Source organism: Siphateles boraxobius, unplaced genomic scaffold (genome assembly GCF_051911475.1).
Source record: "Siphateles boraxobius isolate OS27281-9 unplaced genomic scaffold, OSU_SipBor_1 5, whole genome shotgun sequence".
Lineage (NCBI taxonomy): Eukaryota > Metazoa > Chordata > Actinopteri > Cypriniformes > Leuciscidae > Siphateles > Siphateles boraxobius.
The window spans coordinates 22023522-22049341 of NW_027509141.1; the positions used below are offsets into that span (position 1 = coordinate 22023522).

The following is a 25820-nucleotide window of genomic DNA, read 5'->3' on the forward strand; positions in this document are numbered from 1 at the left end:
ACATTGTTGAAGAGCAAGCTAAAGCAGACTTCATTGGCCTAAATCTGACCTGATTGTGTTTATAGGCCTAATACAAAAAGCAAGTGCAGGGCTCGAGACTAAGTTTTTTTACTAGGAGCGCTGTAGCCCCTGCGCACGCAGAAAATGTATGGTCACACCTTAAATCAGCTTGCAATGCAATTATTCAAATTTTCCCCAAAATAACTGTAATACTGACAAATTAATAATAATAAATAGACTTAACGTACAGATATTACAATCTGCAGTTTTATTTTAAGTTCACAAGGCTCCAGACTAACATTTGAGGGCAGCAGCACCGGAGCCACTGAGTTCTACAAAAAAGTATTTGATAGCACTGGGGCTGACAAAGCACTAAGCTTAATTTAGGGTGTAGATGAAATTAACGAATTATTATCATTCATAATATCTTAGTATTAATTAAAAATTAAAACGAGTGAAAAAAATTGTTAGGGAATTAGGGAGTGAAAATAGCCAATAAGCATCCTACTGTTTAAAATGATAATTAAAAAAAAAAATGTTATAAGTGTTTAAATAAGAGTTCTCCTACATTTTAAAATTTATAGTTTTAGGATACTCTTTGAAGGATGAACAAAAAATGTGTTGGTCATCACATTAAAAATAACATTTATGTATGATATCATAGTTTTGAAGTGCTGGAAAAAGATGTGTAGTACTTGTAAGCGTTTGAATATTTCTGTCACAATACCATAGTTATGGTTAGAGTTACTACATTAGCCTAAATCCATGGTGAATATTGCTGATTTGTGGACTGAAATCGTTCTATAATTGTTTCTCCTGGTTTCCACGTCAGTGCTGTTTCATCTGATGGTTTATAACAGAGAACTCTGCATTTCTCACTGGATCTCACTGGATGATGTTATTAATTTTGAGGCGTATTCAATGGATTTCTTCACTGGATCTCCAGAGTCTGGATCTTCTAGAAACAGTGTCACGTGATCGAGATCGGCCCGCGACTGGCAAGTTCGGGGGGCTGTGCTGTCGATTATTGGTCCGAACTAATCAATGGTTCATGAAGCATAAATGAGTAGCGCACTTTCGTTCCGCTTTTGATGCTCGGCAACGTTGTGGTCGTGTCAGTGCGACCTAAATAAATATTTGGTTGCACTGGCAGGAAAAATGGTCACAAAATGCAGTCTGGAGCCCTGAGGTGAGAAGCTAGATGGAATAAATTGGAAACCACTGAATGTTTAACACTTTAATAGTGACACTGTGAGAAATTATGAAGCTGAAAGTACAAAAAATTAATTATGCAAATACATAGTTAATTAATTCAAACATAGTTACATAATTGCAAGATATGATAACTTTAAGGTCACTAGCATTTCTTTCTGAACCATCTATAATAAACTGATCCTTCTTGTTCAATTTTAGAAATATGATTCAGGGCATGTTGATACAACAGAGAAGACTTTGTCCTATTTCTCAGAGGACATGGCCTAGACAAAAGATAGAACCAAGCTAGGATTAAGTACAGCGGCCGAGAAGTGCAAAACAAATAACAAATATGAAAACAAATTAACAAATCCAAAAACAAAACAACAGATTATAAACACAATGGCTAAAAACAAAACAAGTCAGAAAACACAACGACAATTCCTCAAACAAAATAGCAAGTCGGACAAAACGGAAAAGGTAGGTATATTTAGGGACCCTATTGGAATTGCTCCGTTTATTATTTAAGAATGAAATACCGCTGATTAAGGATTAAGGAAAAATCTGTCAATCAAGACATGCAGAAAGTACAACAGTAGACAAAAAAAAAATTATTTAAAAAAAAACATTTAAGTGCCCAGCTAACAGTTTAAGTTTTGGGGGAAGAGACTTTAAATAGAGGGACACAAATCGAGAAATCTCTCAGGTTTCACAAAAAAATATTAATTTGTGTTTAGAAGAGGAACGAAAACCTTATAGGTTTAAAGCGACGTGAGGGTGAGTACATGACAGATTTTTCATGAACTATACCTTATAAATACAGTAAGCTACAGTATGTCATGGATAAAACAAACTCTATAAGCCTTTTGCGGCAGAGAAACAAGCATCCAGCCATCTTGAGAATTTTGTGTTTGAAGTTCCAACTTGAGGTAGCACTGTAATTTCTATGGCATCCCTGTCTAAGAATAATTAGCTACCGAAGTGGATTTACTTATTGAAGAGATAACGAAAGTTACCATGAGCATTGTAATATTTGAAGCAGATGTGAATTTTAGACTGGGAAAATTTTAAAACGAGCAGTTCAACAAATCAAAAATGATGAATGAACGAGCGGTTCATAAATCCATAAGATCTTACTTGAAAGACAGAACACAACGAGTGCAGCGCTGGATACCGCAGGCGGGGATACATATTGGGCTATATGGCTATAGACACTATATATGACTAACTCCATGCATATCGTTCACACATCACCGATACACATATAATCTCATTTATATATCGCGATATTTCAATATAACAACATTGTTACACCCCTAAAGTGAACAGTCAGAAAAAAAATACAATAATTACAATCATAAATAAATACAACATAGCAAAGTTACAATTAAAGGTCTAACATTAGCATTCAGGTACAGAAAAGCAATAATTAAATGTTAAATAACACTGTATAGTGTTCACTGTAGGGCTGCAACTAACGATTATTTTTCGATTAATCGGATAAAAAACAAAACAAAGCATTAATTTCGAACCCTTTAATCAAAAACAGAACTGACACAAACAGAAAGTGCACAAACAGGTTGCTCCTTGAACATCCCTGAGCTGTTAAAGTAATAATAAAAAAATAATAATAAAAAATGGACTAACACAAAAAACATACACATGTATGCTTTACATCTGCCAAATATATAAGAAAAATAGGATACATTCATAACAAGAAAAAACATTCAGCCCCATGCGCCTGATCTGCAATTTTCGATTTCTAACTTCACAATCAATGGAAACATGCAGTTTAATTTTAATAAATAAACTATATAGTCCCATCAATAAATCAATAGAAAATTTAACTGAATATATAAATAAATTGATTGTCCTGCTGCATGGGTTTTCGTAATTATTGCAGATAATATAACAAATAAATAATTATTGATAGGCTACTTGTTAAAAGGGCTTTGCGTTTCATTTATTAGGCTAGTCTTACTGTCAATAATAGAAAAAAGAATGAACGAATTAATTCAAACAAATTGAATTAATAAATAATAATATTGAGGCACATGCTTTTCTGTCTCATTAATGCAACATCTCTATCTCTTTCTCTCCAATAACTGCATTAATAACTGCATAAAGCCGGGGAGACACTTACTCTAAGGCCGGTTATGAATGCAATTTGATACTTATGACTGATCATGCCCAAAGGCGTGTTCAGCGCGTTCAGTCTGTGTTTAAAATCTGCTAGAGTCACGTGAGTGAAGATTTGGGGGGAAAAAACAAGAGATTCCATTTCCAGTGGAATCGTGTTAAATTCGCTGATAATCGAGTGACCAGATCGCAAAACAGAATACTAAGCCGACAAAGCTTAAATTTATGGGCTCACGCACAACTCTCTCATTCGTCACGAATCCAAACGTTTGGCTACGGTGTAACATTTAATTGCTAACCTATTATTTATTTCATAAACAAAGATTTGTGCTTTACTCCTGTTATAATATTCTTGTAAAACAGCATTCACATACAAAAAAAATGTGTTTTGGCGCTTACTCAAGTGCAAATAATACATGTTCACACTATGATGGTTAAACTTTGCAATCAGCGAATCACGTGTGCATAACGGTCAGGCCTGATCTTTATGGATCATAGATAAACTACGATCCGTTGCACCCCTAAAATTAGGCTTTACCTGGTTCACTGTCACTATTTTTTTCCCTCTGATCTCAGCTTTCTCATGTAATGAGAAAGGAATACGAGTTTGTCCACGTTGTCATGGAGAAGGGAGCTCAGTGTCTTGCTTTTGAAGCTTGCCTTTGAGATGGCATGGAGATGGAAATTAAGCTACACATGTTGTGAAGTAAGCACTGTACTAATTTAGCTTCCACACTACGCACAAACACTTGGATATGCGCCTTCTATTAGCACACATTTAGGTTAATGTTAACGTTAAAGAGAGTGACTATATAAAGTGGGTAACGTTAGCCATGATAAGTCAAGTTTAAGTTAGCACGTCACCTGATAAAGTTTTGCACTGTTTGCAGTCTACTCACTGCTCCTAATGTGTGTGTACTAACTTGGATGGGTTAAATGCAGAGGACAAATATTACCATACCATAGTTACCATACTTGGTTTTCACATCATATAAAATTTTGCCTAAGCTAGCTGTAATCTATTCTACAGACTAGGTCTAACATCCATGCAGAATTTCCTTCAAAATCAGGCACACATCCCAAATCAGGCTTACACAGAATGGACTTTGGGTTAACTCATAAATGCTCGACTTATTTATTTTTTTACACTAATAATAAAACAAATCTGGTAGGATCTCAGGGCACACTGCACCTGTTGTCTTTATTGTTTGGGTGTTCTTCACAAATACCGCTCACTTAAACCAAAGGTTGCTTTGATATTACTAACAATTGTGTTTAAAAACACAAGTCGCATGCATACTATTTCCTGAAACAATTTTGATCTCATCAAAACCACAAACAAACTGCAAATCATAATAATTGTATTATACTGAAACAGGCAGCGTATTAACACAATGAAAGTTACTTTCTGAATCTGAGCTATCGATATTCGGCAGTGATATTATATCATAATCTGATTAAGAGACAGTTAGATAGGAAATACTCATATGAACCTCAGACTGTTACTGATCCCACGGACAGGGAAAAAAAAGCACCTAAGAACAGGCACCATGTGGCATTTATCAGCAAAATATATCAGAGGTTGCACCCTAGGCTTGTATGTCTGATGCAGGAATCAAAGAGGAATAAAATTTGTTGGAGAAAAACATCGGAAGTGATTTTTGTTTTTCTCTGAAAAATCTTGGAACTCCATGTCGGTTTACTTAGGATGTGTTGGTACTTGTAGGGGTGGGAATCTCTAGGCACCTCACGATTCGATTCGATTACGATTCAGAGGCCTGCGATTCGATTCTAAAGCGATTATCGATTATCTGAATCTTTTGTGTGTGTGTGAATATAAATACTTTGCTTTAAAAGTACAAAGTAATGACCCATAAAGAATTAACGTACAATATATTTTATTAACATTGCAAAGAACCAACAGGAAAAGAAATGTGTGCCTGAACTAGCAGCATACTTGTAGTAAATTAATAATATAACAACAACAGGTGTTCTGACGATTCATGCTACCCATCGAGATGTGCTATTTACTGGTGCATGTGGAGACTCATTTTTCTTCTGCTTACCACGCCCATAAATCTATGCATCCTTGCTGTGGATACTTGTAGGAAACTTTGACAGGTCAAATATGAATATTTGATGATAATTTTTACTTTTCACACCGTTTTAAAAATAAAAACAGTACATTATACTGTACTCTTAACTTCGAATTTTATTATAATTTTATTTCATATAAAAATATCATTTTTACTTGTTATATCAAATGTGATAATTGCTAGTTCATTTAAAATATCAAAATATGCTCCCCATACACTTACCCTGATTAAAATGAAATAAACAATGTTATAATATTGTGAGATTTACACCATTATGGAAACAATAGAGAATGAATCAACATTATCTGTGTCTCTGTTATGTGCGCACGCCACAGACAGACGGTCTTGGCACTGCACTTCCGCGCTTCAGAGTTCCGTCTTTTGCGTTCCGTCAATATTACGTCATTATAAATAGGCTACATATCTAAAAAAAAAAAAAAAAAGATATTTTTTAAATCGATTTTTGACATTTTTGAATCGATTCAGAATCGTCCACGTCCGCATCGCGATGCATCTAAGAATCGATTTTTTCACCCACCCCTAGGTACTTGCACGCAACATGTTAAACGCATAGAATGGGTTTAACATAAAAATAAAAATTTAAAAAGAAGCATGTCCAGATTTAAAGGCTTTTGTTGCAAACATGTCTCCAGACAAAGTATCGAAAGAATTTTGCATTTAGAACAGAACTGCAACTGGCATGGAACGCAGACTTTATACTTCACAAGTTTAAACCTGACCATTCATGAATTAAACATCACAGTGAGTCCTCAAAGCTAATTATTCCTTGGCTTGAAAACAAGACCGTTCTTTTCTTCCTCATGCATCAAATTACACAAAATTACACTAAATGATGATATCTGTGGTTCAAGGTATTTGCAATAAGGAATGGATTTAATTTCCAGGTAAAATGAATCACAAGCACGAGTGCAGAAAGAAAGAAATACTTCTCAAACACAAGGAAATGCACTGTTAACAAAATTATGCTCAGTAGTGGACTGGACAGCTCCTCTGGTCAAACTTTTTTTACTAATAGGCAAGTCAGCTATGACTCAATTTTCCCCACACATACACAAAGGCACCCTGACACACAAACACTTAATCACAACGAAGGGTGAATATCTGTGTCCATAACTCAGATCATAAACTCCACGCTACAAACTGCCATCAGCAGTAATCTCATGCTTCACAGTCCCCCACTCTTTTCCTGCCTCCCACAAGTATGCAATGGTCCTTTGCAGCTACAAATAGCCAGGCCGTGTGTGGTGATGAATGTAGGGCTGAGCCAGTTCCGTCACCGGAGAGCACAGAGATCATTCAGCATGATGACAGAAAGCCAGCCAGGGTGCTGACATCATCAGTGGCCCTGGAAGATCAACAGGGCTTTCCTTCAACATATAATCACCCAATCCCACCAAGCTGAAGCAAAAAGCAAATGCTGGATCTTACAGTAGTGCCCTTCATCTATCTTTCTCTGCTATTATGATCACAGCAACATTTTGGGGAGGCATAAAAAAAAAAGACCTCAGCCAAATAAATGTTATAAAGGGGTGAATGAACACCTCCACATGTCTACTCTGCTGCTATAGCAGCACAGACACAGTGAGTGGGAAGAGGCCAACCACAGAAGTGGATTGTTGTGACCTTTGAGACATACATTTTTGCCCCAAGTCTTGTTGACTGCCTTTTAACTAAAAAATTGATGGGTCTAAGTAAGGCTGTTGTGATTAATCGTAATTAATTTTCGATTTTGAAAACAAGATAATCGTGGTGAAACGATTATTGTGCCACGGCCCCTTTCGGTCTAGCGTACCTTCCTTTTATTCACAGCGGTGTGCTTTCATTCCTCCCTAAAAGCCTAAACTTAACATCGTAAGATGTAAGTAACATGTAAAAATGCCTACTTTTGCGAAACTGCGGGACGTGTTTGATATTAAGCACTGTTATTAGCACATTAAGCCCTAAAAGAGACACTGTTCACCAGAAGGCTTTCTGTGCCCAGAGCCAAACGCGGATAAGCAAATGGGCTTTATATAGGCTACACGCCTAAACGAGTACACACACAAATGTCAAAATGCCTTTTTGGAGAGTATGTAAACACAGTGGGTTATGTCTTAAGTAAACATACACAGTAAACATTAATACCAGTATATTGGATCTGTGCATTAGCTCTTAAAGTGACAGATGCCTAAAAAACCTGCTGCAGTCTGTCATTAATGATAAACAACAAATTACAAAGGAAAATCACTCACTGATCATGACTAATAAACTTGAATAGCTTTAATAAGGATTAATCTAGGCCTATATTTAAAGTGTACAGTGTTATTTTATATTTGATTATGAATTTTGATTGATTTTTTTAATTATTTTGATCTTCAATATATTATGCCACTATTAGTACATCTTCCTGAAAAAACTTAAAACACTTTATTTAATTTGTATTTCTGTTCTGTTACATTTACTTTTACATTTCCATTTTGTTTGTAATTAGTTTCTTTGTTCTTATTGTATTACTGACTGTTGTTTACTTGTCTTATGTAACTATTTTAAGGGCCTTTTTCTTATATCAGTTATCCTATTAGTTTTTGCTGAAGTATTGATTATTGTGAAATTTCACTGATATTTAAAATTACTCATATCTTGAAATAAGACTTATCACCCACCAATAATCGTGTTAAATAATCATGTTTTCAATATTGACCAAAAATAATCATGATTATGTCTTTTGCCATAATCGAGCAGCCCTAGGTCTAAGTGCAAATAAAATACAAAATACAATCACTTTGATAGAAGAAGCAGTCATCACAGTTCTACTGATAAGACTTCACATAAGACTACTATTATGGAAATATGGAAGTATATTTTAATCATGATGTGACATTCTGGTAGGCAGAAATCTGTATAAACCAAGGGTCAGGTAACAACAATACAGAGCTAGGCCTATAGCTACAATTTGAGACTGGCCATGTATTAAAGCAAAATACTTTTTGTGTTATGATATACTGTGCATTGTTAAAACAACTTTTGAATTTGATGTTGATTTCATCATTAACAGCCATAACTGTTCAAAAACAATCTGTTAAATAATTGAATGTAAGTGACATTAATGAGATAACACGCTGTGTTTTTGAATTATTAAAAAAAATGCACAAAAATGTAAAATATCACTGAAAATCAATTCCAAGGTGAGAAATATTGACCCTTAATAAAAAAAAAGTCTGACAAATTTTTTTTCAATTTGATATGTACAAAAATATTATTATTAATAATATGTGTGTGTGTGTGTGTGTGCATGTAATTTTGCCTATACTTTACAAGTCTGTAAAGAGGAAATGGGAGGAAGCAGTAATGGGATGAAAAAGTGGAAAGGACCTCGAGACTTAAACTCGGGTTGTCCAAAGCATTACAGGACTATATTTCAGAGCACTGACCACAATGCTATTTCTCCAACCTGACAATTTGAACCACATGCTCAAACATAATATGTACCCTAAATGATACCTGATAAGTTTTAGTATGCAAGCAGTTAGGCTACTACTAGGAGAACATGTTGGCCTAAATAACACAATCCAGGCCAACCAAACACAGGTCACCACTACAAACAACCGAAAAAATAAACCTAAAAAAGTCACCTGCCAACTTCATCAACATATTAATGAGTGAACTGACACACCCATTCCAAAATCAACAGATCAAAACATGATCCACTTTCCTGTTTTGCGTAACTAGGAGTGGATTTGCGTCAATCTAAATTAAATAAATGCTCCTCCTGATGGAGGTGGAACGTCTTATGTCATTCTCTGCCCTCTCCTCCAAGCCATTTTGCCCAATACAGTCGTTAATATCAAAGGCCAGCTGGAACAGGAACCTGCCACCTGGTTCTTAATAAAAACAGATGGCTTTCTAATTTCCATTGTGCTCTTAAAATTAATGATTAACTCATTCCCAAATCACTGTGTACACTGGAAGAACATGTAGAAAGCTTACCTGATTACTTTTAAATCTCTTAAACATAACTCAAAGACAAACAGTCCAAATGAAGGAACCACTGGTTTTAGGTGTTATGAATATGAGAGAGTGGACAGATGGTCTTTTAAATAGCTAAAGAACAATTCTGGCGTGTGTTTTACTTATTAAAAAGCCCCAAAAAAATTTCATAAGGTTAAACCGCAGATTTATAAATGTCTCTCAATCTTACCTTTAAAGCATACTTTTCCCCACTCCTCTTGTGAAAGATCTCCAGAACCCTGCCATTGATGCCCAGTCCCAGTACCTGACTTGTGACCTTGTAGTCGTCGATTATGGCATTTTTCTTGATCTGAAGTGAGGCTTTACCCAACATGAATTGGGCTGGATTCTGTTGTTGCTGCTGTTGCTGGTTTGGAAACTTCGGCGGACTGTTGGCGTTAGTCAACATCTTTTCTTCCTTTACTTAAACAACTAACGTTAGCTACTTCTCCCGAACTTCAGTCCTTCTTTGGCAACACCCAAGGCGAAGATTTGCCTCAGAGAGCTCGACTCCAGGAACATAAACTATGTTTAAAAGCAATAAAACTGTAACACAAACCCTCTGACGCGCCGTTACTTCGGTTTCTTAGTGACTAACGTTAGCTAAGCTAGCTAATATCCATGTCGAGGGTCAACCCACCAATTCAGGGCTCAGAGAGTTAAAAGGCGACTTACATAAACTCACTTCAAGGTTAAAAGACTTCGAAATGTCACAGGCTATTTGAAAGAGCCGCCGAACGAATTAAAAACACCAATGTAGAGTTAAAAAGTCGATAATAACATGCGCTCGAACACTAGTCCTCTGTGAGAAGCGCGCTGGCCTTTCGCGACTTTCGGCCAGCGTCTTACTGCTCTGACGTCATGGCAGAGTTCGGAATGCCTGAGTTCTTAAAGGAGCCACCACCGTCTGAAAATGCAGGTACACTGAAAGTGCAATCGCAATTGAAATAAATGTTTAAATATGAAATTATGAATATATTATGTGAAATTGTGAATATTAAATATTATAATATCTATAAATATGCTCTGCCCTGCACTGATGCAAAACAATTGCGCAAAACTATAAGCTATGCCTATTTGTTGTTGACAGCATTCGGATGAAGTTTTTTATGAATAAATGTTGAAAGATTATGTAAGGACACAAAATAATATAGCCCTACAAGAAGATATTTTATCTATCCCATCCCACCGCCTTTTTTCGTTTTTTTTATTTAATATTTGTATATATTTATTATATTTTCCATTTGTTCTCATTGCCTCTTTACCTTTGTGGAGTTGGTTATTATTTTTAATTTCGCCAAATATCAATAGGTGTCACTGTTGGGTAAAATGAAAGTAAAGGGTGACGTGCATAGGTATAGCCGCAAGAGGGCGGAGTCTGCAAGCGTTTCAAAGCTAACTACTAAGACTGTTATTTAAAAGTTAATTAAATTAGTATAATTAATATAAAATAAATATTTCTTATAACACACATCTAATAATAGTAAAGATCTTTCCATTACTTTCCTAGAAAGATTAGCACTATATGTAAACCAGATAATCCGAAAAGACGCAAGAGGGCGCTTTAGATTAATTCACCCTTTGACTACAGCAGATTCGAAATTATTTCAACACTCTTGTTTTTGTATTATGAAAAAGGCACAGAACAGATTTATAAATTGTATTTTGCAAAAGGATCTGAATCATTAACAAATAGCTTTCAAGAATCAGCTGGTTTTGTTGAGAAATGAATGAAATCCTCCTTATTTCCCTTCTGGCTATGCATTATTTTGTGTTGTGCTTTTTTAGCCAAAACAACTCAGACATGTAAATTGTAAAAATAAAATAAAAAATAAAATAAAAACATTCCGTTTTTCTGTGAATGCTTTTGGGGTGTGTTTTATTATTCACGTGTCTGTTGTTGACGTGAATAAACCGTTGTTTCACTTAAGTATGATCAAAAGTCAAACTGCAATAAAGAGATTATTAAAATATGCACACAAATGATCCACATAAGCGACCCTCGGCAAATATTTAATCAAACTTCACCCTTTTCACACTCACGCCTTAACACTTTTAAGGGGCCCTGTGGCTCTTATCAGTGTGTCACTCAGTCAGCAATATTTCACACTTGCAGCAGTCCCTTTTTCTGATAGAGGTGGGGACCAAGCATGGTACCAAGCAGATAACTAGAATTTTTCAAAGAATGAAAAGAGACAGAAATCCCTCTGGTCAAACGTTATTCTGATTCATGGTCTTATGTGCGTTTTTTGTGTAAAGTTGGATAATTTTTTTTTTTAAACGGTTGGAGACGGTGTTAATTTGTTGTATACAGTATTGTTAGTCGGTTGTGAAAATGACAAATGTTGAGGAACTATTATTTTACTTTATTTTATTTATTTTGCTGGTGTCCATAACTAAATCCACCAAAGGCCCTTTTATTTATCCATGCAGTCTAGCCTACTCCCATTTCACAGCTTTCTAAATTCTACAGAGGATTCCCTACAATCTATATTGCATTTATTGATTTAGCAAATGCTTTTATCAAAAGCGACTTACAAAGGAAAGAAATAAAAACAGATTTGTTTTCTCATGTCTGGTCCTTTCACATGTGCAGGGAAGTTTGCAGTCCAGAGCATATATGAGCCAAGGCACAGAGTCTATTTACGGCAACCTGCTTCCAGTCGCGCTTGCTTCCCAAAAGCTAAAAACAACCAAGCCCAGTGGAGAACTTTATATTGAGAGGAGGGTTTGATTTCACACATAGTCTGTTGAAAACAAACTTGGCTTGTTTGTATGGACAGATGTGTGTGTGAACCCTATGCACCCAACCAATTCAACCAGTGTTTGCCATATGTCATCCACCTCCTGCTAATGGCACTAGGCACAATATGACTGACTGACACAGACAGGTACAGCTGCCATGTTGTGTTTTTCACCCCAGACATTTTAGCTTTGTTTGGAAACAAGAAAATGCCTAAGCATTGAAAGTGTCTTTTGCTTACACCAATCAGATCCCAGGTAGCATGTCTTCCCCCTCCCGCCAACCCAGAAGCCAGCTCGACATGTTCCAATTCATCCAGACTGTGTAATTTAGGTGCTGTAGCTTAAGAGACGGTGCTATATTAACATTAAGGCCAAACAAGTAGATAGACTCATATGAATGTTAGAAATGCTACTGTCATAAAACTTTATACCATTAGCCAGCAATAAAAAGGATTTAAAAAAAAAAACATTAGCTGTGTAAAATGTTCATGATCTCTTGGTCACTTTCCAGTCTGCATGTGAAAGTGTCATTGCTAAGGTGGAATGTTACATGGTGATGCACCATTTCACGGAAAGTACAAAAGGGGAGTTTGCCATCATAGTTTATTTATTTTAATCATGCATTTTTCACAAGTATTTCATGTTTTTTTTAAGTCCAGAACCATAGTGAATATTTATTTATTATGTGACAAAGTACGCCATTAAAAGCTTTTTTATGCTGCATTTAGTATACAGTAAGTGAGGTGAAAATCATACTATTAAAAGCACCAATAACAGAAAAAATAAAATATACACAAGAGTAAACACAGTAATAAGGAACTTCTACAGAGTTCCCTGCCCATAAAATTGCTAAGTATTTCTGGTAGGTCACATGATTCTGTGGAATTTCCCTTCAGAAAGCCACACACTCTAGAATAAAAGCATTGTTGAGAAGGGAAGCGCTTTGCACCGCATGTTCACCGGTCATTTCGTCATGGCCTCAGGCCAGAGCAAGAGATTATTGATAAGAAAGGGATAAGGAACAAGGGTCAGAGGAAAGGATGTCATCACTAAAATCAATATATAATATAATAATACAATAACAAATGAGCTCAGTCATTGTGCAACTGTGTCTGAACAGCAGGTTTTTTTGTTTCCATGTCAATGCATTCTAATAATCCTTCAAAATATTTTTAGATACAATTATATCATCCTTTATTTAATTTAGATATCAACCAGTTTTCAGCTTAAATAAAAGCAAATTGCAGTATTGTGGCCTAATGACTACCAATAGACTTTTTTTACAAACTAGAAAGAAAAGGTCTAAACTCTACAGATACATGTTCTACTTTTGGTAAGAAAATGTTTGAATTTTTTTTCTATTCCAACAAAGCAATTCATACCGAAAGTGTTTAAAAATATCTCTTTTTGAGATGCACAAAGTTTGTATTATGATTTATTCCAGTTACAGAACAAATTTAATTGTAATTCATTTCCTAAAACGGTCACTTCTGGAAGCCCATTTCCACCTAAAAAAAATCATTCTGATATAAAGTTTAAAATAAGTAATATCACATTATGAGATACTGTGAAATATACAGTTGCAATTGCCAGATTAAAAGTTGCGATATGAGTTGCAATTTTGGGATATGAGAGATATAAAGTCTATAAAAATTTAAAATAGACTTCAATAGTTTTTCACACAGACAACCAGCAAAGACAGCTTATTGATCTCGTAAGTTGTTCATCCATCCATCCATCCATCCATCCATCCATTCTTAAAAACTGCTTATCCTCTGTGGGTTGTAGACACAGGTTGTTCATTGAAACCTATTCTGAAGACTAATCTGAATGCTAAACAATCAGATCCTTTGTGTTTGAGTGTTTGAAACAGTCCCAAAATTATTTTATTGCACAATTAAGGGTGCTTACAAAATGCCATGAAGGGCAGGTTAGTAGGGCACCACAGAGTCTTTGTGGACGGTTGCAGCGCTTGCACGTTTGAGTCACATGAATATGCCTGCCGTCTCCCCCTTGTGTCATTTCCATAAACAACAAAGGGCCTGATGGTGGAAATTTGTTAGCCTACTTCTGGGTGCCAGGTTTCCTTGTATCTCACTCAGCTAGAAAAACTGCCCCACTTTACACTTCACTTCTCAGTCACAAGAGCAAACTGATGACACGGCTAAAATGCTCCAGTTGTCATGTACAACTGATTTTGGGATTGTTTTTCCGAAAGGGCCTCAGATAAACTTTCAAGCAAGTCTACATCTTTGTAGCTCCAGACCCAGTAACCCTCTACTCTTTGGGTGCCAGCCAGGTTGGCAGAGGCTACAAAATGGCAAACAGATTTAAATTTTGAACAATTAACTGAACAATTAACAATGACCTACATATATTGAATCATCCAACATTTTCCTCAGAATTAATTTCTATAGTGCTGTTCACAATAAATATTGTTTCCAAACATTGCAGAAATCCTCCATCAGAAATCCAAATGTAACAGTAAAAAATGTTGGATGCAATGTTATTGCAAAATAAACTTTAAGATGAAAAATATATTTAATAACCCCTTCTTGTTCGCAGGAGTGATGACATTCTTAGTAGACTGTGCTCACTCAATGGCTGGCTGTCTAAGTGGTGTCCGCAAAACAATTTAGAATTCATAGACAATTGGAAAAGTTTTTGGGGCAGACCTGACCTGTTGAAAAGAGATGGTATTCATCTCTCCTGGGATGGTGCTGCTCTTCTCTCTAGTATGGCACATAGTCTTAGAGCTCAAACATGACAATCGGGCTCAGGTCAGGAAGCAGACAGACAGGCAAAACCGACCGTCAGCTAGCTGTATCACGTCACTGAGGTCAGATAAATCCCATCACACAGAGACACTTTCACCTAGATATCATCATATAGAGACTGTGTCTGTTCCCCAAACATACAAAAAACTCCTAAACCCATTTAAGGGTAAAAATTGAATTGATGTTCAAACAATAAAAAGCAGATATATAATACGGCTGAACACGGTTGCTGTATATTCAATCCCTTACTTCAAAAGCACTTATTGTTAATTATATGATTGCAGATTATAACCTAGATGTGCTGTGTTTGACAGAAACCTGGCTAAAACCAAAGGATTACAACACTTTAAATGAGTCCGCCCACAAGATTACTTTTATAAATATTAGCCTAATCTGAAAGGCAAAGGGGGAGGTGTTGCTGTTATTTATAGTAATATCTTCAGAATTACTGAGAAGTCTAGTTTTAAATATAATTATTTTGAAGTGTTGGTGCTTAATGTAACACTATCTAGTGTAAATAATAAATCATGTTTGAGATTTGTCCTGGCTACTGTATACAGGCCACCGGGGTACCATACAGACTTTATCAAAGAATTTGCTGATTTTAATATTAGAGTTAGTACTGGCTGCAGATAAATCTTAATTGTTGGTGATTTTAATATACATGTAGATAACGAAAAAGATGCATTAGGATTGGCATTTAAAGACATTCTTAACTCTATTGGAGTTAGGCAACACGTGTCAGGACCTACTCATTGTCGTAATCATACTCTAGATCTAATATTATCGCATGGAATCAATGTTGATGCCGTTTAAATTTTAAAGCAGAGCGATGACATCTGAGATCATTATCTAGTCTTGTGTATACTTCATTTAGCCAAGTCTGCAAAGTCCACTCCGTGTTACAAATATGTTAGACCTATCACTTCTGCCAGTAAAGATAGCTTTATTAATAATATTCCTGATCAGTTTCATCTCCTCAGCATCCCAGATAGCTTAGAAGAACTCGATATTGTGACAGAAACTTTTGACTCTCTCTTTTCCAGCACTTCAGACACAATTGCTACTTTGCGCTTAAAGAAGATTAAAGAAAATAGTCCAACGCCGTGGTACAACGAGCACACTCAGGCCCCTAAGAGAGCAGCCAGAAAAATGGAGCACAACTGGAAGAAAACACAACTAGAGATTTTTCGCATTTCGTGGAAAGAGAGCACAATTGCGTTCAGAGAGGCCTTAAAAGCTGCTAGATCTGCTTATTTTTCAACCCTATTAGAAGAAAATAAGCAAAACCCTAGGTATTTATTTGAAACGGCTAAATTAACGAAAAAGAAAGCTTGGGCAGACGTTTAGGAGCACAGCCATAATGACTTTATGAACTTCTTTACTTACAAGATTGATAATATCAGGGAGAAAATTGTAACAACCATCTACTAACTACAGTATCGCATACGGCAGTGCATTGTAGTCTCCCAGAGGAAACATTTGATTCATTCATTGCTATAGGAGAGGAATGAGCGGCTGGATCGCATTAAGGGTTTTCTGTTAGAACGGTGTCGTGTTAAGTGATATGCTTAAGTTAATAACTAATGATCATTGCGACGGAAGTGAACAAATCAAAACTAACTTAGACAATAACTTTATTCTAGAGCTGCTGTAAAGCCAAAAATATCTGATATTTCCTAGTATCACTGTAAAGCTGCTTTGAAACAATCTATATTGTTAAAAGCGCTATATAAAAGAAGGTGACTTGACTAGACATTTTAAGTGACCTTATTGCATATGCATTTGTAGGAGTTCCCCTTCCAGACACAAAATGTATGGGAGGAGAGTATTTCAATGAATCCTGCAAGGTTATTTACTAAGGTTTGTGCTTGTCAATGTACTGGTGTTTGCGCCATTGTTTACAGCCCCAAAAAAACATGTCTTAAGCCACACGCTAATTTGCGCTGCTCTTAGATTGCATTGGTCATTATGGAAATGATCCGGCTGCTTCAGTGTTCTTTAATTTGCACGTCGTCTGTAGATCACGCGCAGAACTTTCCACTCCCATCGGCGCATTTTTGGAATTGCACTCTCATAATAATTAGCCCTGTTTAGTAATCTGGCTCATAATGGTATAAATGGTTACACCAGTAGGTGGCGACAAGAGACTGTCTTCAAGAGTGAATCATTTTAATCATTCACTCAACTGACTCATTAAAAAATACTAATTCTTTTTTTCAGAAACGAAAGAAGTGACTGGCAGGAGTCATTTAATCATTTAAATGGTCTGCTGTGGTTTTGTTTGGAACAATTCATTTGGCAGAGCAAAACAGACATAACTACATATATTATTAATATAAAACCTATGATTAAAATAAAACATATTTATATTTTATAATAGCTTCATATATCATTGTCTTTGTCAAATTGTGAAACATTATCCATTACAGTATCATCTTTCATACCACTGTTTTTGCTGCAGTGTTTGAGTAGCTTACGTTTAGGCTTTCCAGCCTATCAGCATAGTTTGTCTATCCAATCAATGAGGCACGAACGCTGACGTACAACAGATCCACACACCTGCTGTCGACTCTCTCTTTCCATACCCAGCTGATCTCTAATCAGTTCTGGCCTGAAGCAATGAGGAAATGTGAGTCACTTGCTTCATCTTACAGATCTATCGGTTCATGCATTAGGTCCCTGTGCTTCTGGGCACAGACGCCAAATCCGCCTAAAACCTTCTGATCCATCATTTAGATTACAAGAGTCACTTGTGTGCAAGATTACCCTGAAACATAAGCCACCCCTATATGCTACAATGTTTGTGGATAATCTATCTGACTTCAAGCAAGTATTTTAAAGTAGATCACAGATATTGAAACCCAGAGCCTTTAACTGTCCCACATCCAAATTTAGTTTTTCATTGTTCTCCAGGCCTCAAAGTCTAAGCACTTATTTATTTCCATATTTCTTTACATTGACTAGGACAACGTCAGTTCAGTGGCTCACTAATTCTTGACCTGTCTTGAGTCATGTTTCAACATTTGACACTCCGGCCTGCAAAACCGCAGCCTACTGCTGTAGATAAAATATAAGGCAGCTTTTTCCATATAATCAACTCTGGAGTCATATTTTTAAAAAAAAATAATAATTTAAATAAGAACTTAAAAAGAATTAAAACTTAAAACTAAAATTATACATATTAAAGTAAATAAAATAATAATTGACATAATTAATTAAATGAACTCTTGAAATGATAACTGAAGGTGAAACTGCAAATTTACTGTTACATCATGAAAATGGATTTAAAATAGATTTATTATTTTTCAGTGCATATTGAATGCTGTCCACCTGGGCTACATTTATTCCTCCTATCTGGCATGGTGTTGGCCCATCAGACATAGGCTACTGCACAGACCTGGAATGGGCGATCCCAGAGACTCCGCTCATCCATAAACAATATGGCCATCTTGGGGTATTTGCCAAAGGCCATCTGAGGTTCTTCCTTATTATCATTCTTGCATGAATGGTAACCTATCTCTAAACGAATCACTCTCCATGTCGTGCAGAGGAGATAGTTATATATAAACTGCCATGCCTCAGACATCTGCATGAACGTATCACATTCTAATATTGCTGCAAATACAAGCCTCACGTTTCAGTGTAGATTTCACTGGCTAATAGAATTAAATGAATTACCGCTTGCAAGGTCTCTTGGCCTTCAACTTCAACTCAACTCCACGGCAGACTGGAAAGTATACACAATGCAATGCAGTCTAATCTTCGACTATATAAATGCACTCGATTACACCTCAATTCAAATATGTAGCTACACCTTATTTTTTGTGTTCAACAATGCAAAATGTTAATGTAGACTGAGCAATTCAGTAGAAGTCACAAGGGAAAGCCGCAAATAAACTTCCTTAATCTCACAAGAGAGCAACCCTTAGCTTTAGACCAGTTGAATGGCTTCATTTGAATTACATGACAATAATGTAGCTTGACTAGATACCTTTATTTAAAAGGTTCTGAACTCTTTATCAAGGATGACTTATAATTCAGTGTATCAGGATGGCAAAGATAGAGATGTACTGTAAGTGCACGCTGCATTATTCACAAGATGGCTACTCACACTTACCAGATTTGTTCTAAAACATTATTAGCATTTACATAAAACTATTATGGTTTCTGCATCCTTAATAGCAAAACCGAATGGCATTTACTTGAGATAACTAAAGAGCTGAATTATTTAGAGATCTCTCATATTGATGGCTCAGTGGTGTTTTACTCTAATCTCTTTTACAGAGGCTTGCACAGTTGTTTTTAGTATTGTTTTATTGCAGAAGACGTATTGTGGAACCAAGTATTAAATGTGATTTCACTCTAAGTCTGATAACATTTTAATGCAGCACAAAATAATGCAGACTACTTAGATATTTATGAGCAGAGTAAGAGTAATTGAAATAAGAGTAATTCATTTTATTTCCAGGACTGTACATTTTTCAGACTTGGAAGTCACAGATTTAAATGTCTCTGACATTTCCAGGCTTTTCTCATTTCTCTGCTCATACACAGAATTCAGAATTTATACATACATATTATTTTAGAGTAATATATTACATTTAATTTTTACAGGTGAACAAAATATTTCATAGTTGTGGCTATATGCAACTATTGTTTTTTTAAAGTTTATTTTGTAGCAGAGAAATTTAACTAATATAACATAACTGACATAGGCTGGATTACATCTATTCTCAACTCACACATAATCTGGTGTTTATTGTAACCTAAGCAAAATATGAGTTTAAATACTTTGTCTCACCAAAAAACAAAAATGATTACCCGAAAACCTTTTGTTAATTTTTTTATTTGATCTTAAATCACACGTCACAGAATATACTACGGCAGTTTGGTGTTAGTTTGACCTTCAATCTGCTTGTGACGGGTGTTAATCCCTGATCAAGTGTCTGTAATTTCTGTGACTCTAATAGAGCGGATGAGCCGGACTCCCTCACTTACCGTGATCTGGTGATTGCCTTGTTTCCTTTTAAACTGATCCATGACCAGCTGTGCTGACGCAATTAATTATCATTATCAGTCTAATATATGCCGCAAAACTGACCTTGGACCAGTGGAAAAGGAGACTTGCGAACAGCATCCTGTCATGGGCAGATGGATATAGGGTCCTTCAAGGCCTTGCTTTGAGCCCTATCCCGCTGACATGGGAAAGCTCTCAACGGTCAGTGTGGAAGGAGAACAAAGCTGAGCTGCTCCTTCAGCATGCCAACAGCTGCTCGGCAGGAGGCCTGGCCATAGACAGCATGGGATATTTTTTTCACCATTTGCTCACATGCAACAAACAAAGAAAACAAACACAGACATCTGAACACACACACAAAATTTCTCCCTCAGACAAACACATACATGGCCTTACATTTTTCCAACCTGACAAGTTTTTCTAATGATTTTTTATAGGAATAGCTAATATATTTAATAAACGAAACTCTTGACATCCGAAATTATTCATTCTTTGGAGTTAAATTGTCACAATTTGCTGTTCAGTAAACACGACGATGGAGAATACAATATATAGTCATAAACTGACACTCAGGAGAATACAGGAATGAGAAACACTAACCAAACCACAACCACATTAACACAAGACAAAACACTGAGGAGAACTAGGGCTTAAATACACAAGGAAAGCTAATAAGAAAACTAAATAAACAACAGGTGTACGTAATCAGTAACCAAGGGAACAAACTGGAACACACTAGGAAACTAGGGCTGTGTTCGAAATCGCCCCCTATATACCTCATTCACTATTCCCTACATTACTCCACTAATATAGTCCACTTGAATGCGTGAATGAAAGAACTAGTGCAGTTTGTGCTTGCTGTTTAACAATCATTTGAAATTTAGTGAACTGGCAGCTCCAGTATAGGCCAAATGAAAAGATTTATTTTGAACTCTATCAAGGAAATTAGCATGTATTCATCTTAATTAAACAATTTAATAAACAATTAAAAAGGAGTGTATTCCTGTATTAGCCTATATTATGCTGAACCAGTGGTTTGGAAAATAGATGAATGAATTCAGCTGCGTGCGCCATCTTCAGGTCAGACGCGGGAATTCATTTGGCACGTGACTCTCACTGTGCATTATGTGTATTCTCTAACCGTTGAGCGTACATCGGTTATACACCATGTTGTACACTCGTTATTGTGGTGTAGTGTTGTCAAAAGAAACTGAAATTTAAAAATGTGACGATACCAGCATTTCCCTCTAGCATTTTGAGCGCTGTTGAACAGATTCTTAAACACCTCTGGTTGGCCAATGTATTCATGCGCTCAAAATATCTGTGATTGGCTACAATGAGCAACGCTTCAAAAACATGTTGTAAATAGACATCTTTGACGCTCTTCACCGAACGCTTACACAGCTACACGGGAGTGTTTGAAAGCAGGCGTCTATCAGCTAATCCGTAAAATGTTACAAAATATTTTTATTTCAAATTATTATTATTACTTTCTATTCATCAAAGAATCCTGAAAAAAGTCATGGTTTACACAAAAATAACAAGCAGCCCAATTGTTTTCAAAACTGACAATAAGAAATGTTTCTTGAGCATCAAATCTTTTTATTAGAATGATTTCTGAGGGATCATGTGACACTGAAGACTGGAGTAATGGTTGCTTTGCCTTCAAAGGAATAAATTACATTTTAAAATATATTAAAAATAGTTATTTCAAATTGTAATCATATTTCACAATAATACTGTTCACATAAATGCAGCCTTGGTGAGAATAAAATGTTTTTTTTTACCATCGCCAAACTTTTGAACTGTAGTTTATAAACAAGACTATAAATAGGTGGAGTTAATGACTTGAGTCATAAAATGCTTTTTATAACCACAAAGGTCATGTTATGGAGGACTGAAGATCCCTTTTGATAGCACACCTGGCCTGATACTGAATCTGAATAAAGGTGAAGCCGCTGAGCATTGCAAAGACCTACAAAGAATCTTCATTATATATTAACAATTATTAGTTGTTGATAATTTTTGAGGGTCCCCATTATCACAGGGCCCAGACCAACATTTCTGTTTTTGTCCTCAGCTGTCAACACTCCTGACCTCTTTAAAAGCATCCGGTTGCACTTTATTTGACAGGACGTGTACTTGCAGTGTACTACCTAAGAAAGTACTGGGAAATATAGGTAACTACATGGGTTAAGGTTAGGTTCAGGGTTAGTAGTTATTACCCACTTTTAGATATTACTATAATAAGTAAACAGTATGTACAGTACATGAGGAACAGGATTGTAAAATAAAGTGATACCAAGCATATTTTTAAAAGTTCAAACCAGCTGATCCCTGTACAGACAAGTAGCTAAGATCCATATTATTATTCATGTTATTCAGTGAACCATAGTATTTGTGAACCATAGGGAGGATAACTCTTCCCTGAAAGCAATGGCAGGACTGAAAGTCACCTGTAATCTTGTCCAGGATGGTTTTTATGCATTGCAGCCTCTCAACTGAAACCTGACACTGGCTACAAATAACTTGTTTACCTAGTAACAGTGATGCTAAGCAACAAGCTTCCTGTGAAATGAGACAATGTCCATGCACAATATGTTCTGATAGGGTCAGTTTGATCCGTACTGCATATAAAATATTTTAAAAATGCGCAATACTAATATAAAAATAATAATTAAATAGAATAGAATAAAAATTAAAAAATAAATGTAATAAGTTTATATAAATGTTGCCTTACCTAAATTGGTGCAGTCAGATCCCTGCACTAAAGATGTTGTGGTGAAATACAGCATGATTTAGCAATTATTCTATAATAATAATCTATCTACGGTTAATAAGTCAGCTATAAAACTTGGGCGTGACTCCACAGAAAAAAAAAAGAGTAGACTTTAAAAACAATTTCACGTATAATTACAAAGAACCTGCAAGTAACATTGAATTAAGCAACATTTTTAAGTAGAAAGACTGAAAGTAAGTAAAACATACTGCATTCACCTTTGTTTTATTTACAACTACAAAGTTTTAAATGTTGAAATTTTACCACATTTATTTGTTTTGTGATATCTGGAATTCATTTTCTACTTAAAACCAAGTGCTCAAATTCAGATCTATTGTTAGGATGAGGTGGAAGCAAGGAGGAAGCAGGATCCAATTGCAGCACACTTTATTTAATAAACTCAAACTACATAAAGACTCTGGCTAGGGCACAAGACTCAGGAACAGAACCACCAACATCAAGGTACAACAACACAACATTAAGAACTCACAAAGACTGAACAAGACACAGGGCTTAAATACATACTGGACTAACAACGAGACAAGGGACACCTGTGAACATTTAAACAATCAACCAATGACACAACAGACAGGGGAACACAAGGCAAGATCACATGACTAGAACAGGGGATCACATGACAGACAAGAACCAGGAACAAGAAACAAAACCCAAACTGTGACATAGCCCCCCCTCTATGGGCGGCTCCCGACGCCCATCAAAACAAAAAAAACACAAGTTCAGGAGGGTGGTGAGTGGAGGCGGTCTTGGGGGAGGGACGGAGGGCCAGGCTCGCACTGGGACCAGGAACCAGGACACAGGAATGGCGAGCCTGAGCCACAGAGCCTGGGTGGACCTGGCTCTTGAGCGACCAGGGCAGAGCAGGATGCGCAGGCGGTGGCCAGGGCGGTGAAGACCCCTCGGGCGGCCAGGGCGGTGAAGACCCCTCGGGCGGCCAGGGCGGTGAAGACCCCTCGGGCGGCCAGGGCGGTGAAGACCCCTCGGGCGGCCAGGGCGGAGAAGACAGTCCATCGGGCGGCCAGGGCGGCGCAGACACCGGCTCAGGAACAGCAGACACCGGCTCAGGAACAGCAGACAACACACACACACACTCACCGGCTCAGGAACAGCAGACAACACACACACACTCACTGGCTCGGGAACAGACAACACACTCACACTCACTGGCTCGGGAACAGACAACACACTCACTGGCTCGGGAACAGACAACACACTCACTGGCTCGGGAACAGACAACACACTCACTGGCTCGGGAACAGACAACACACTCACTGGCTCGGGAACAGACAACACACTCACTGGCTCGGGAACAGACAACACACTCACTGGCTCGGGAACAGACAACACACTCACTGGCTCGGGAACAGACAACACACTCACTGGCTCGGGAACAGACAACACACTCACTGGCTCGGGAACAGACAACACACTCACTGGCTCGGGAACAGACAACACACTCACTGGCTCGGGAACAGACAACACACTCACTGGCTCGGGAACAGGCAACACACTCACTGGCTCGGGAACAGGCAACACACACACTGGCTCGGGAACAGGCAACACACACACTGGCTCGGGAACAGACAACACACTCACTGGCTCGGGAACAGACAACACACTCACTGGCTCGGGAACAGACAACACACTCACTGGCTCGGGAACAGACAACACACACACTGGCTCGGGAACAGACAACACACACACTGGCTCGGGAACAGACAACACACACACTGGCTCGGGAACAGACAACACACTCACTGGCTCGGGAACAGGCAACACACTCACTGGCTCGGGAACAGGCAACACACACACAGGCTCGGGAACAGGCAACACACACACTGGCTCGGGAACAGGCAACACACACACTGGCACAGGAACAGACAACACACACACTGGCTCGGGAATAGACAACACACACACTGGCTCGGGCTCAGGAACAGACAACACACACACTGGCTCGGGCTCAGGAACAGACAACACACACACTGGCTCGGGCTCAGAAACAGACAACACACACACTGGCTCGGGTTCAGGAACAGACAACACACACACTGGCTCGGGAACAGGAACAGACTCTGGCTCGGAGACGGCCATCTTGTCCGTAGACACTGGTTCAGAAGCGGCCATCTTGTCCGTAGACACTGGCTCGGAGGTAGTGACTTGAACAGTCTCTGGATCGGCAGACGTGACTTGAACAGTCTCTGGATCGGCAGACGTGACTTGAACAGTCTCTGGATCGGCAGACGTGACTTGAACAGTCTCTGGATCGGCAGACGTGACTTGAACAGTCTCTGGATCGGCAGACGTGACTTGAACAGTCTCTGGATCGGCAGACGTGACTTGAACAGTCTCTGGATCGGCAGACGTGACTTGAACAGTCTCTGGATCGGCAGACGTGACTTGAACAGTCTCTGGATCGGCAGACGTGACTTGAACAGTCTCTGGATCGGCAGACGTGACTTGAACAGTCTCTGGATCGGCAGACGTGACTTGAACAGTCTCTGGATCGGCAGACGTGACTTGAACAGTCTCTGGATCGGCAGACGTGACTTGAACAGTCTCTGGATCGGCAGACGTGACTTGAACAGTCTCTGGATCGGCAGACGTGACTTGAACAGTCTCTGGATCGGCAGACGTGACTTGAACAGTCTCTGGATCGGCAGACGTGACTTGAACAGTCTCTGGATCGGCAGACGTGACTTGAACAGTCTCTGGATCGGCAGACGTGACTTGAACAGTCTCTGGAACGGCAGACGTGACTTGAACAGTCTCTGGAACGGCAGACGTGACTTGAACAGTCTCTGGAACGGCAGACGTGACTTGAACAGTCTCTGGATCGGCAGACGTGACTTGAACAGTCTCTGGATCGGCAGACGTGACTTGAACAGTCTCTGGATCGGCAGACGTGACTTGAACAGTCTCTGGATCGGACGGGACCAGCGGCGAAGAGGGCCTCGGCTCTGGCTGGACGTGGCTGACGTGAAGCTCTGGCTGGACGTGGCTGACGTGAAGCTCTGGCTGGACGTGGCTGACGTGAAGCTCTG

General features: G+C 37.9%; 1 protein-coding gene across 1 annotated transcript in view; it reads right to left on the reverse strand.

Annotated features, from left to right (window-relative positions):
• Positions 1-10292, reverse strand: part of mapkapk2a (MAPK activated protein kinase 2a) — a 60434-nt gene extending 50142 nt beyond the window's left edge. The window contains exon 1 of the mRNA XM_077203266.1: positions 9628-10292. Coding sequence (XP_077059381.1) covers positions 9628-9846 — 219 coding nt within the window. The 5' untranslated portion in view covers positions 9847-10292. The remainder of the gene's footprint in view (positions 1-9627) is intronic.
• Between the last annotated feature and the right edge of the window lie 15528 nt (positions 10293-25820).